Genomic DNA, 13,271 nt, shown 5'->3' on the forward strand with positions numbered 1-13,271 from the left:
ATATATATATATATATATACAGAGGAGAGGAGATCTATATATATATATACAGAGGAGAGGAGATCTATATATATACACAGAGGGAATAAACCTGTGTTCCTGCAATCCTTTCCTGTGAGAAATACTTCATTATATAGAAACATTTCAGGGGGGACAACATTTACCGCCATGACTGTAATATGGTCAGGGTGTGTGGTCAGGTGATGGGTGGGGTTATAGGGTCAGGGAGGGGTGAATACTGTAAAAGATTTGGGATCAGGGCTCCTAAGCTATTATATGATAGTATAACCTCACTTCTGGGGGGCATGAAGACAATGGGGTCCAGTGCTCAGATACCTCCGTCCAGCTGAATAGGTAACAACGTTGCCAAACAGAACAATATCCGGACTCTGTTCTGTTGAGCTGTATGACTAAATCATTAAAAGTAACACGCCGCGCACGCTCACCTCATACGGACGTTCATCCGCCTCTCACCATTCACAGCACAAACTGAAGTCACGCAGGTTTAGGAGAAACTTTTATTGCATTCATTATTCAAAATAGCATCATAAATCTGAGGGGCCTCGTACAGCCTACGTGGTGCGACAAACTAGACAAAAATAACATTTAACCCTTCAAAACTTGGTAACCCATTGTATCCGAGCAGCCGCCTCATTAACGTTAAGAGATTAAGAAAATAAAATCTCTGGTTATTGCCCTCCTAGAATTAGGAATAGTAAATGAAGATTGTTACTGTGTGAACGGACGCAAGAATCTCACGTTACTGCGCCGGAAGGAGGTGGAATAAAAACAAAAAATCAACCTAACCATCAGAAAAGATGAAGCCACATAAAAGCACAATGAACAGTGAAATAGGATAAAACGGATTCCCCAAGAGCTCGGTCAGAACACAACGGGGGCGCTGCGACAGACGTGATGGAAAATGAACCCCCCTCCAGTGCCACCTGGATGAACGGCATTAACTATGCAAAGGAACATGAATTATTTAGGAGAAGCAGAGTCCACGATTTACCATATGAGGATTGTTCTCTATTCTACCAAAACCAGTGGATTTGGGAAGTGCGTAAAAAAACACTATAAAAAGAAAACCTGAGTAAATAGTTCAGAGTTCCTGCTGAAACGCCAGGGTGTGTGGCACATTCCTCCGTGTCTGCTCGGTCCGTCAGGTCGTTATCTGAGGCCTCATGAATTATTCAGGGACAACGTAATTAGGATGTGAGGCTCCTGACTTCTTCACCCCCCCCCCCAATGACGAGTCCCCATGGACGTGTTTTCTTGTGACAACAGTGGGCTCTAAACTTTGGACATCCAGATGTTGTAAAACTACAATTTCCAGCATGACCAGATAGCCAACGGCTGTCCTGTCATGCTGGGAATTGTAGTTTTACAACATCTGGAGGTCCACAGTTTAGAGCCCATTACCCTACAACATCTGGAGGTCCACAGTCATCAGTCTTGTCGTCAGAACGGGAAGAGGTGAAGTAAGCCGCTGCCAGACTCCTCATATTTTACACAAAAACAATAGGATCAGGCAGTTGAAACCCAACATCTTCGACCCTTCCTCCCCTGACATCATCTTTCCCTCACCCACATTAGTCCCAAATTCATCAGGTCCTGCAGACTCTTCCCTAATGTGTATGGGGGTGACTAGGTGAAAAAACAAGACACCTCTTACAGCCCCAGTGTAACCTCCATATCATATCTAGGCAGCCACATAATATCACCGATTCACCAGGAAAGAACAATCGGAAGGTGGAATCGCCAGTTGGTCATACATTTTAGACTGGCCAAGAGCTATCACTCCCAATCTCCTCATACTCCGCCAGGGAAGAGGGGAGAAAGCTGCTGCCAGATACTTCTGCCACCTCCAAATATCACTTGGTGATCTGTCATTTTGATCCCCAACACATTCGCCCCCTGTCTCCTGTAACATCTGCCATCAGGGTGGAGCCGTGAGGCCTCCATGTACAACGAAGGGTTCACCCAACATTTACGTACATGGCCGGCGATAGTGAACTCGCAGTTTTTGGCTGCAGATTTCAAGCAGAATTCCGGTTGGCTGCCCCGAAATATCTTGTATATCCACATTTTATCAAGTATTTAGCAGGATCTGAATGAGTTTGCACCAAATTAAAAGCAAACTTCAAAATAAAAGGAGAATTATCAATAAGAGAAAAACATAGAAAACATTCACCGGCCCGACCCCAGCACTGACCTACAGAACTAAACTTAAAGGGGATAAGTCATATATATTTGTTGTACGAGCTGCCAACAGGTTTGGATAGATGTTAGGGCAGTGGTCTCCAAACTGTAGACCTCCAGCTGTTGCAAAACTACAACTCCTAGCATGCCTAGAAAATCAATGGCAAGGGCAGTGTTTTCCAAAGGCTGTCCGGGCATGCTGGGAGTTGTAGTTTTGCAACAGCTGGAGGCACCCTGGTTGGGAAACACTGGGATAGGGCATTGGGGAATAAAAGCAAACTGCTTCTTTTCTGAAGCTGACAGTGGTTTCCAAACTTAAAAAAAACTACCTTTTTATTTCTTAGTGTCAAGGAGGCTGAACCAAGATGCTCAAGTGCCACAGACTGGCACACATTACCTCGCTATCCCTCACCTTCCATGCCCTCTTTTGATTGATGGACTAGATTCTGTATGCCAATTAATGAGGGGCAGGAAACTGCAGGAGTGAGGAGATGTTCCAGGCTGTGGCACTTGAGCATCTTGGCTCCGCCTCTTTGACACTGAGATAAAAAGATGATTTTATGAATTTGGAAACCACCATCCGCTCCAGGAAAGGTAGAGTTTTCTTTTTTACTCCAACATCTATTTAACGGGGTCTCCATCTCTTACCGCACATACAGCTGACAGATTCCCTTTAAATTATTGTACGCCCTAATATGACCTAAACATCACATGACCATGTGATGATCCGAACATTTTCATACTATGCTCCATACAACCCTGGAGGGATCTGTACTCTGTTCAGTAAAATCTATATGGCACCCATCAAAACCAGGAAAAGTAAAATGCCACAGATATGGCCACCGTACCTGAGCATAACTATATTATTATTATTACAGTAATTATATTATTATAGTAATTTTAGTATTATTATAGTATCTTTTGTATTATTATAGTATTTTTGCCAAAGGAATAAAACATTGTGCAGAATCCAGCATTTCTTTTCTGCTAAATTCATCGTCCCCTATACTGTAGTATAGACTGGTCCTGGTGACCTCTGCCCGGTGCAGGGAATGAAGAAGAGACAAGAATCATCCCCGACCATGAGAAGACGACAATACTAGACAATACAAAGAGGTAAGAACGTCACCATCACGATGCGACTGTGCAATTCTATCTCAGTATTCCATGTCTCAGAGATTAGAGGATAACAAATAACATAGTATCAAATTTTCCTTCTATAAATTGATGTAACTTGTTGGTTTTGATGGTTGAGGAGGACACGTCCTGTCCACAGAGCCCGAGCGCCATTGGCCCCAACACCGTCTGCGTCATCCTATCTGTATTATAAAAGACAACGATGGATCATCCCATGAGAAGGATCTGTCTTTTACGCTTTCGCCCCCGTATCATCCACAATCGGCTTCATCAACACCATCTTAGAACCTGATCAGAACCCGGACATGTGAAAGAACCCACAGGGGGCCCTCTGTTCAGGCCACGAGTAGAAAGTGAGATCAAGGCCTCGTTCACACCACGATTTGTGTATCTGGGGCTCAGATACATCGGAAAAAATGTCAGAATGACCTGGTGATGTAACTGCTTGAGCAGGCATGGACCTCATTACATGGGCCGGAGTGTATACTCAGCTAGTGACGACGTTCCAGTCATTTCCCAAGCATATACAGTGATCCCTCAACATACAATGGTAATTTGTTCCAAATGAACCATCGTTACTTGAATTCATCGTATGTTGAGGGATCCGTGCAAAAATAATAGACAAAGTTATACTCACGTATCCCTGCCGCTCTGAACCGTCACCGATGCCCTGGATCGTCGCTCTCCATCGCCGTCATCACGCTGCTGCGCACGCCGCCCCTATTGGATGACGGGACGGCGTGCGCGGCGACGTGATGATGACGGAAAGCAATGGCCATGCAGCAGAGTATGAAATGGACCGTCCGGAGAGGCCGGACAGCTGAATGACACTCACCGGAGCACACGGGGCACATTAAACGGCTACCCGGCGGCAAATGAAGCAGTCTGCACTGCCGGATAGCTCTTTCTGCGATGGTCCCGACATACAAAAGCATTGTATGTTGATGCTGCCTTCAACATGTGAGGGCCTTTGAGAGGCCATCGTATGTTGAAATGATCGTATGTCAGGGCCATCGTAAGTCGGCAGGGTCACTGTACAAGTTTTGGCACAGACGAAGAATCGCGGTTTGCAGTAATTTCTATACTGAAACAAAAGTCAAAAAATTTTGGGAAAATGAAGCGAACATAGTAATGAGCTGATATGTCTTCATTTCATTTTGACATTTTCCTGACACATCGGAGCCTCGTAGGCACAAATCGTGGTGTAAACCCTGCTTAAAGGGGTACTCCTCCCCTAGACATCTTATCCCCTATCCAAAGGATAGGGGATAAGATGTCTGATCGCGGGGGTGCCGCTACTGGGGCCTTCTGCAATCTGCCTGCTTCACCTGACATTCGTTTAGAGCATTGGGTGCAGCGCCACACCCCCTCAATGTGAGTCTATGGGAGGGGGGCGTGACACCCCCTCCCAGAGACTCACATTGAGGGGGCATAACCGTGACGTCACAAGCCTCCGGCCCGGCATCGCCAATCATCCAGCATGGATGACTCGGATGCCTTATCCGAGATCAAAGGGGTCCCCAGCGGCGGTCCCTTTGTATAGGGATAAGATAGCTAGGGGTGGAGTACCCCTTTCAGTGTTAATTGCTGGGCCGCACCTGAACCTGGCAATGCTCAGCCATTAGGGCTAATCCCATGCATCCTCCGCAGGCAGAGTGACCATGTACAGGCCTCTAGGAGCGTACGTCTTACACAGCTGGTAATATCGGTCATCAGGGGGAAATTCTGAGAAGATTCTGAATATAATACAAGGGCCTCGCGTATTATCACTCCCTGATAGTCACAGCCTGATAAGACACCAAAAACTGCGCGAAAAAGGTCATAAATGGGGGGGGGGGGGGGAAACACGCCCACAAATAAGGAAGTGGTCAGAAATATAGCCAATAGGCATGTTTGGTGCAGGACGGTAATAAATATATTTTGCATTTTCCTGACTTTTTCTCTCCAAAAATTTATATGAAAATCCAATGGTGCATGAGGCTCAGCGTATAAGGATAAAATAAACTCCCAGATCAGCTGATCACTCTGCAGCGCTGATCCAGAGCAAAACAACAACATGATGCAGAAACGGATTCCCCCGCACCCCCCCCCCCCCCCCCCCGGAGTTGTTTATTACAATAAACCGCTCAATACTTTTAGCTGATGAAGAATTGCTGAGTCCGGGCGCATCTAGAAGCCTCGCCGGTGCCAGCTGGCACCAATATCGCTTTAGTCAAGAAAAAAAATCATGTAAATTGGTTCTTACTCTGTGACCCTCTGAAAATTATCAATATTATATAAAAGGAAATAAAAGAGAATTGCGCATCAGGACTTTTTAGAGGAATTATCACGAAATCAAAATGTATGAAAAATCCCAGTGATAGAATGAGATACAGCCAGAAAAGCCGACATAACCACCAACTCCGCCATCTGTGAACCTTCACCTGTATATTAGGGAATTGTATGGGACCTATATATAGTGCAGACACCTGATATCCTCCATAATAGGGGAGGTGATGTGGATATAAGGGTAGAGGACGGGGCAATTATTACTGCTGCTGTCAGCACTATACGGCGTCACCTATGGGACCTGTAGTTTGTCATTGGAGTCTCGGTGCAGCCCTATAAGGCCGGGTTCACACTAGATACCATGAAAGCATATACATCAAACATTGGCGTAGATCTCATTCACCTAGTGGAGGCAGAAGACTGTCCTGTTATTGGACACAACAACCTTATTTGTCTGTATAGAAAAGTGCACTTGCCCTCAAAAAAAAGTTTACTATCTTCATAACAAAAAGACTTAGGGATGGCGCATGTGACTGTACGTTACACTGCGGCGTATTTCAGAGATATATGATGGAAAATCCTCCCGAGGTCCAGATGTAATGTAAATGGGGCCTATCATGGAATTTGGTTGTCCCTGGCCTTGCTCTCCTTTTTAACCCACATGGCGTCTGCTATTCTGGTAACAGAAGTGACATCACCACCTGACACGCAACTCGTAGAACGGTAAACCTGATAAACCGCCGATGCACACATTACAGAAGCTGTCAGCACTTACACGGCCATGTAGATGAATATAATGAGGATGGTATAATGGTACATGACATAATTTTCAGATCTGCCCCATAGGAGCTTATATGACAATCACAGCCATGAAAACGTATGTGACATTAAACATTCTGCCCTTGTCCCTTTTTTATTTCTACCTTGGCTTTCTGGGGGCTCACTTCCTCTCTCCTCAATTTTTAAAATATTTATAAGGTTCCACAATATTACGAGGAGCCACGTCTGCCCCCAAAACATAACAATGAACTATTTCCCTACAAATTTCTAACATAGTTTATAAAATCATTGCTAGACACAATGCCTGGTGCTTCAACCTCAAGTAACAGTGAATATAGTATAAGATCATTTACAAAGGGGATTGTCGGCTTGTAACGCTTTAACTAATGAGGTAACCATCGGGTGAGGGTGAAGATTACATGTGGCTCCAATCTATGGACTTATATCTCCTGATAAATCATTTAATGGAGACCCCAGTTAGGACTCGTCTACATAGAACTGGGAGATGTGCTCTCCTGTACATCTATAAAGGGGTACTCCATTGGCCAGTGTTCGGAACTAAATGTTTTGCATGCTGTTTTTTCGGAGAGTCAGTCATGCCCTCATGATGTCACGGCCACACACCCTCAATGCAAATCTATGGGAGGGGGCGTGACCTCACAAGGGCCTTGGTCGACCCCTGCAGTGAGAAAACATTGTTCTGAACATTTAGTTCTGAACGCTGGCCAATGGAGTACCTCTTTAAGACCAAGAGTTGGTTCAGAACACAGTGGAGACGGGAAAAGGCTTTAGGGGATTCTTCAGCATGAGCCACAATCCCAAACTTCTCTGGACATAAAAAGATGGACTTACAAGGCAAATCTCCCAAATGTTATGTGGAGGGGCCCTTTGCGCTTCCCATAGGCTTCCAAAACCAGCAAAGTGAACCAAGATCACATGAGCTGCGACTGCGCCACAACCAACCTCATCTCGCCAACCAACATCTACATTAGTATCGAGAAACACAAGAAGGCGACTTAGTGTCAGGTTATAGCACATTTCAGGACAGACAACTCCCGGAGAGAAGGGCTTGCTCTTTGGAACAGTGTTTTAGGAAGTGTAGGGTGTGAATATGATGGAGGAGGAGGAACGTTACCGTGAGGTATCATGGAAGTTCATGGAAATACATTTTATGTTGGGGGGGGGGGGGAAAAAAACATGCAAGTCCTAGCAGAGGCTGTAACCTCTGAAGGATGGAAGAATGGAAGACACAAGGAGGCTGTCAGTTCTACTCTGCTTTGCCATTTTTGTGAGTTTTGGTGGATGAACCGTCTGAGTAATACAAGACTTTGTAACATCCCTTTGTGATCTTCATCATCCACATAACGTTCATTATATCCAGGGAGACGCTGGAGATGATCCAGGCGCATTGTGCGCCCAAGCCGAGTCTATGAAAAGCCTCCGTGCCAAAGGTAGAACAGACACGGCTGTAGTAGGTGGGGATGACTGCTATCCTGACGATGAAGAAGACCACGGTCATCAGTACACCATTCACCATGTTAGGGAGTGAGTGCTTCTGGTATCCCAGCACCTCGAAGAACCACCTGAAAGTCCAAGAAATGGAAAACCATTAATGAGAGACAATGGGACCCTACAGAACTATCATATATACAACATAAATGCCACGAAGAAAGAATGGTCTACAATAATAAGTGCAGAAAACATATATAGAATAGATTCCTTATATAAAAGATTAACAGAAATGGGGATGAGTAGAAGAATACAAAGTCTAACCTGGGGCCTCAATGTATAGAACAAAGTGCACTTTATATTATCTGCCCCAGACCTATACCAACTAGAATGGACGCCATGCATAAAAGGGGAGGCCCTTTAGTAAATAATCTCCCCAGGAAATAATATATATTCTACCCGAATGGTGATATAGATAAGAGAAACTAAGAGAAATACTAGCATGAAATCTGGAAGAGAGAGAGGATTCTGGAGGTGGAGACCGAATATGGAGGTGAACAGGGGAGTCTGGAGGAGGAGGACAGGGGAGTCTGGAGGAGGACAGAGGAGTCTGGAGGAGGACAGAGGAGTCTGGAGAAGGAGGAAGACAGAGGAGTCTGGAGGAGAACAGAGGAGTCTGGAGGGGAACAGAGGAGTCTGGAGGAGGAGGACAGAGGAGTCTGGAGAAGGAGGAGGACAGAGGAGTCTGGAGAAGGAGGAGGACAGAGGAGTCTGGAAGAGGAGGAGGACAGGGGAGTCTGGGGAAGGAGGGATTAGAAGAGTCTGGAGGAAGAGAACAGAGGAGTCTAGGGGAGGATGGACCAGAGGAGTCTGGAGGAGGAGGACAGAGGAGTCTGGAGGAGGAGGAGAGAGAAGTCTGGAGGAGGAGGACAGGATCAGTAAACAGACAATATACAAGAATTACCACACAGAATACTCTTGACCTACCTTTGATTGACAAATGGTGTGGAGAATTCAGCTAAGAGACGGAAGTTACCAAAATACGGCAACATGCCTTCTCCCTGGAAAGTGAAGCAAAGAAGTAAACATATCTGTCATCAACATTGTTCTATACAGCGTTTCCTCCACACTGCACCTGCCGTGTAAAACACCGGATAAAGATCACATGGTATGAATAGTGGAGATATATTGGCATCCTAAGGGAAAGCGCTGTATATACAGTACAGGGATAGCAGAGCTCAGCTGAAGGTCAGGTACTGAATGTCAGGAGTGATTGACAGGTCATCCTAGTGTATACAGGGTAATACGAGATGGCAGTTCTTAACAGCACATAACCTTTACCTTTCCCAGTCCCACCAATAAAACTGACCTGAGTTATACTTACATTGGTTCTGCTCTTACAAGTTAATTGAGTGTTACCCCTTATAACAAGGAATGTGTTGTCCTCTCTGCGGCCCGGGATCGTACATCTGTTGTGCTCTCTGTGGCCTGGGATCGTACATGTGTTGTCCTCTCTGTGGCCTGGGATCGTACATGTGTTGTCCTCTCTGTGTCCCGGGATCATACATGTGTTGTCCTCTCTGTGGCCTGGGATCGTACATGTGTTGTCCTCTCTGTGTCCTGGGATCGTACATCTGTTGTGCTCTCTGTGGCCTGGGATCGTACATGTGTTGTCCTCTCTGTGGCCTGGGATCGTACATGTGTTGTCCTCTCTGTCTGTCCTGGGATCATACATGTGTTGTCCTCTCTGTGGCCTGGGATCGTACATGTGTTGTCCTCTCTGTGGCCTGGGATCGTACATGTGTTGTCCTCTCTGTGGCCTGGGATCGTACATGTGTTGTGCTCTCTGTGGCCCGGGATCGTACATGTGTTGTCCTCTCTTTGTCCTGGGATCATACATGTATTGTCCTCTCTGTGTGTCCTGGGATCGTACATGTGTTGTCCTCTCTGTGTTCAGGGATCGTACATGTGATGTCCTCTCTGTGTCCTGGGATCATACATGTGTTGTCCTCTCTGTATGTCCTGGGATCGTACATGTGTTGTCCTCTCTGTGACCTGGGATCGTACATGTGTTGTGCTCTCTGCGGCCTAGGATCGTACATGTGTTGTCCTCTCTGTGACCTGGGATCGTACATGTGTTGTTCTCTCTGTGGCCTGGGATCGTGCATGTGTTGTCCTCTCTATGGCCCGGGATCATACATGTGTTGTCCTCTCTGTGGCCCGGGATCCTATATGTGTTGTCCTCTCTGCGGCCTAGGATCGTACATGTGTTGTCCTCTCTGTGACCTGGGATCGTACATGTGTTGTTCTCTCTGTGGCCTGGGATTGTACACGTGTTGTGCTCTCTGTGGCCTGGGATCGTACATGTGTTGTTCTCTCTGTGGCCTGCGATCGTACATGTGTTGTCCTCTCTGTGGCGTGGGATGGTACATGTGTTGTCCTCTCTGTGGCCAGGGATTGTACATGTGTTTCCCTGTCTATGGCCCGGGATCATACATCTATTGTCCTCTTTGTGGCCTGGGATCATACATGTGTTGTCCTCTCTGTGTCCCGGAATCGTACATGTGTTGTCCTCTCTGTGGCATGGGATCGTACATGTGTTGTCCTCTCTGTGTCTCAGAATCATACATGTGTTGTCCTCTCTGTGTCCCGGAATTGTACATGTGTTGTCCTCTCTGTGGCCTGGGATCGTACATGTGTTGTCCTCTTTGTGGCCCGGGATTGTACATGTGTTGTCCTCTCTGTGGCCTGGGATCGTACATGTGTTGTCCTCTCTGTGGCCTAGGATTGAACATGTGTTGTCCTCTCTGTGGCCGAGTATCATACATGTGCTGTCCTCTCTGTGGCCCGGGATCGTACATGTGTTGTCTTCTCTGTGGCCCGGAATCATACATGTGTTGTCCTCTCTGTGTCCTGGGATCGTACATATGTTGTCCTCTTTGTGTCCTGGGATCGTACATGTGTTGTTATCTCTGTGGCCTGGGATTGTACATGTGTTGTCCTCTCTGTGGCCCGGGATATTACATGTCTTGTCTTCTCTGTGGCATGGGATCATACATGTGTTGTCCTCTCTGTGGCCCGGGATTGTACATGTGTTGTCCTCTCTGTAGCGTGGGATCGTACATGTGGTGTCTTCTCTGTGGCCTGGGATCGTACATGTGTTGTCCTCTCTGTGACCTGGGATCGTACATGTGTTGTCCTCTCTGTGACCTGGGATCATACATGTGTTGTGCTCTCTGTGTCCTGAGATCGTACATGTGTTGTGCTCTCTGTGGTCTGGGATCGTACATGTGTTGTGCTCTCTGTGTCCCGGGATCGTACATGTGTTGTCCTCTGTGTGGCCTGGGATCGTACATGCGTTGTCCTCCCTGTGGCATGGGATCGTACATGTGTTGTTCTCTCTGTGTCCCGGGATCATACATGTGTTGTCCTCTCTGTGTCCCGGGATCGTACATGTGTTGTCCTCTCTGTGGCCTGGGATCATACATGTGTTGTCCTCTCTGTGTCCCAGGATCGTACATGTGTTGTCCTCTCTGTGGCCCAGGATCATACATGTGGTGTTTTCTCTGTAGCCTGGGATCGTACATGTGTTGTCCTCTCTGTGGCCTGTGATCGTACATGTGTTGTCCTCTCTGTGGCCTGTGATCGTACATGTGTTGTCCTCTCTGTGGCCTGTGATCGTACATGTGTTGTCCTCTCTGTGGGCTGGGATCATACATGTGTTGTCCTCTCTGTGTCCCAGGATCGTACATGTGTTGTCCTCTCTGTGGCCCAGGATCATACATGTGGTGTTTTCTCTGTAGCCTGGGATCGTACATGTCTTGTCCTCTCTGTGGCCTGTGATCGTACATGTGTTGTCCTCTCTGTGGCCTGTGATCGTACATGTGTTGTCCTCTCTGTGGCCAGGGATTGTACATGTGTTGTCCTCTCTGTGTCCCGGGATCGTACATATTTTGTCCTCTCTGTGGCCTGGGATCATACATGTGTTGTGCTCTCTGTGGCCTGGGATTGTACATGTGTTGTACTCTCTGTGGCCCGGGATCATACATGTGTTGTTTTCTCTGTGGCCGGGGATCATACATGTGTTGTCCTCTCTGTGTCCCGGGATCATACATGTGTTGTCGTCTCTGTGGCCTGGGATCGTACATGTGTTTTCCTCTCTGTGTCCCGGGATCGTACATGTGTTGTCCTCTCTGTGGCCTGGGATCGTACATGTGTTGTCCTCTCTGTGGCCCAGGATCATACATGTGGTGTTTTCTCTGTAGCCTGGGATCGTACATGTGTTGTCCTCTCTGTGGCCTGTGATCGTACATGTGTTGTCCTCTGTGTGGCCTGGGATCGTACATGCGTTGTCCTCCCTGTGGCATGACATCGTACATGTGTTGTTCTCTCTGTGTCCCGGGATCATACATGTGTTGTCCTCTCTGTGTCCCGGGATCGTACATGTGTTGTCCTCTCTGTGGCCTGGGATCATACATGTGTTGTCCTCTCTGTGTCCCAGGATCGTACATGTGTTGTCCTCTCTGTGGCCCAGGATCATACATGTGGTGTTTTCTCTGTAGCCTGGGATCGTACATGTGTTGTCCTCTCTGTGGCCTGTGATCGTACATGTGTTGTCCTCTCTGTGGCCTGTGATCGTACATGTGTTGTCCTCTCTGTGGCCTGGGATCGTACATGTCTTGTCCTCTCTGTGGCCTGTGATCGTACATGTGTTGTCCTCTCTGTGGCCTGTGATCGTACATGTGTTGTCCTCTCTGTGGCCTGGGATCATACATGTGTTGTCCTCTCTGTGTCCCAGGATCGTACATGTGTTGTCCTCTCTGTGGCCCAGGATCATACATGTGGTGTTTTCTCTGTAGCCTGGGATCGTACATGTCTTGTCCTCTCTGTGGCCTGTGATCGTACATGTGTTGTCCTCTCTGTGGCCTGTGATCGTACATGTGTTGTCCTCTCTGTGGCCAGGAATTGTACATGTGTTGTCCTCTCTGTGTCCCGGGATCGTACATATTTTGTCCTCTCTGTGGCCTGGGATCATACATGTGTTGTGCTCTCTGTGGCCTGGGATTGTACATGTGTTGTACTCTCTGTGGCCCGGGATCATACATGTGTTGTTTTCTCTGTGGCCGGGGATCATACATGTGTTGTCCTCTCTGTGTCCCGGGATCATACATGTGTTGTCGTCTCTGTGGCCTGGGATCGTACATGTGTTTTCCTCTCTGTGTCCCGGGATCGTACATGTGTTGTCCTCTCTGTGGCCCGGGATCGTACATGTGTTGTCCTCTCTGTGGCCCGGGATCGTACATGTGTTGTCCTCTCTGTGGCCCAGGATCATACATGTGTTGTTTTCTCTGTAGCCTGGGATTGTACATGTGTTGTGCTCTCTGTGGCCTGGGATCATACATGTGTTGTCCTCTCTGTGTCCCGGGATCGTACAT

At 47.2% G+C, this 13,271-nt stretch overlaps 1 protein-coding gene across 1 annotated transcript in view; it reads right to left on the minus strand.

Moving 5' to 3' along the window:
- Positions 1-504: 504 nt before the first annotated feature.
- Positions 505-13,271, minus strand: part of TLCD4 (TLC domain containing 4) — a 68,124-nt gene continuing 55,357 nt past the window's right edge. Inside the window, exons 6-7 of the mRNA XM_056553935.1 lie at positions 8,824-8,897; positions 505-7,970 (exon numbers count right to left, since the gene is read on the minus strand). Coding sequence (XP_056409910.1) covers positions 7,655-7,970; positions 8,824-8,897 — 390 coding nt within the window. The 3' untranslated portion in view covers positions 505-7,654. The remainder of the gene's footprint in view (positions 7,971-8,823; positions 8,898-13,271) is intronic.

The sequence above is a fragment of the Hyla sarda genome, unplaced genomic scaffold (genome assembly GCF_029499605.1).
Source record: "Hyla sarda isolate aHylSar1 unplaced genomic scaffold, aHylSar1.hap1 scaffold_491, whole genome shotgun sequence".
NCBI lineage: Eukaryota > Metazoa > Chordata > Amphibia > Anura > Hylidae > Hyla > Hyla sarda.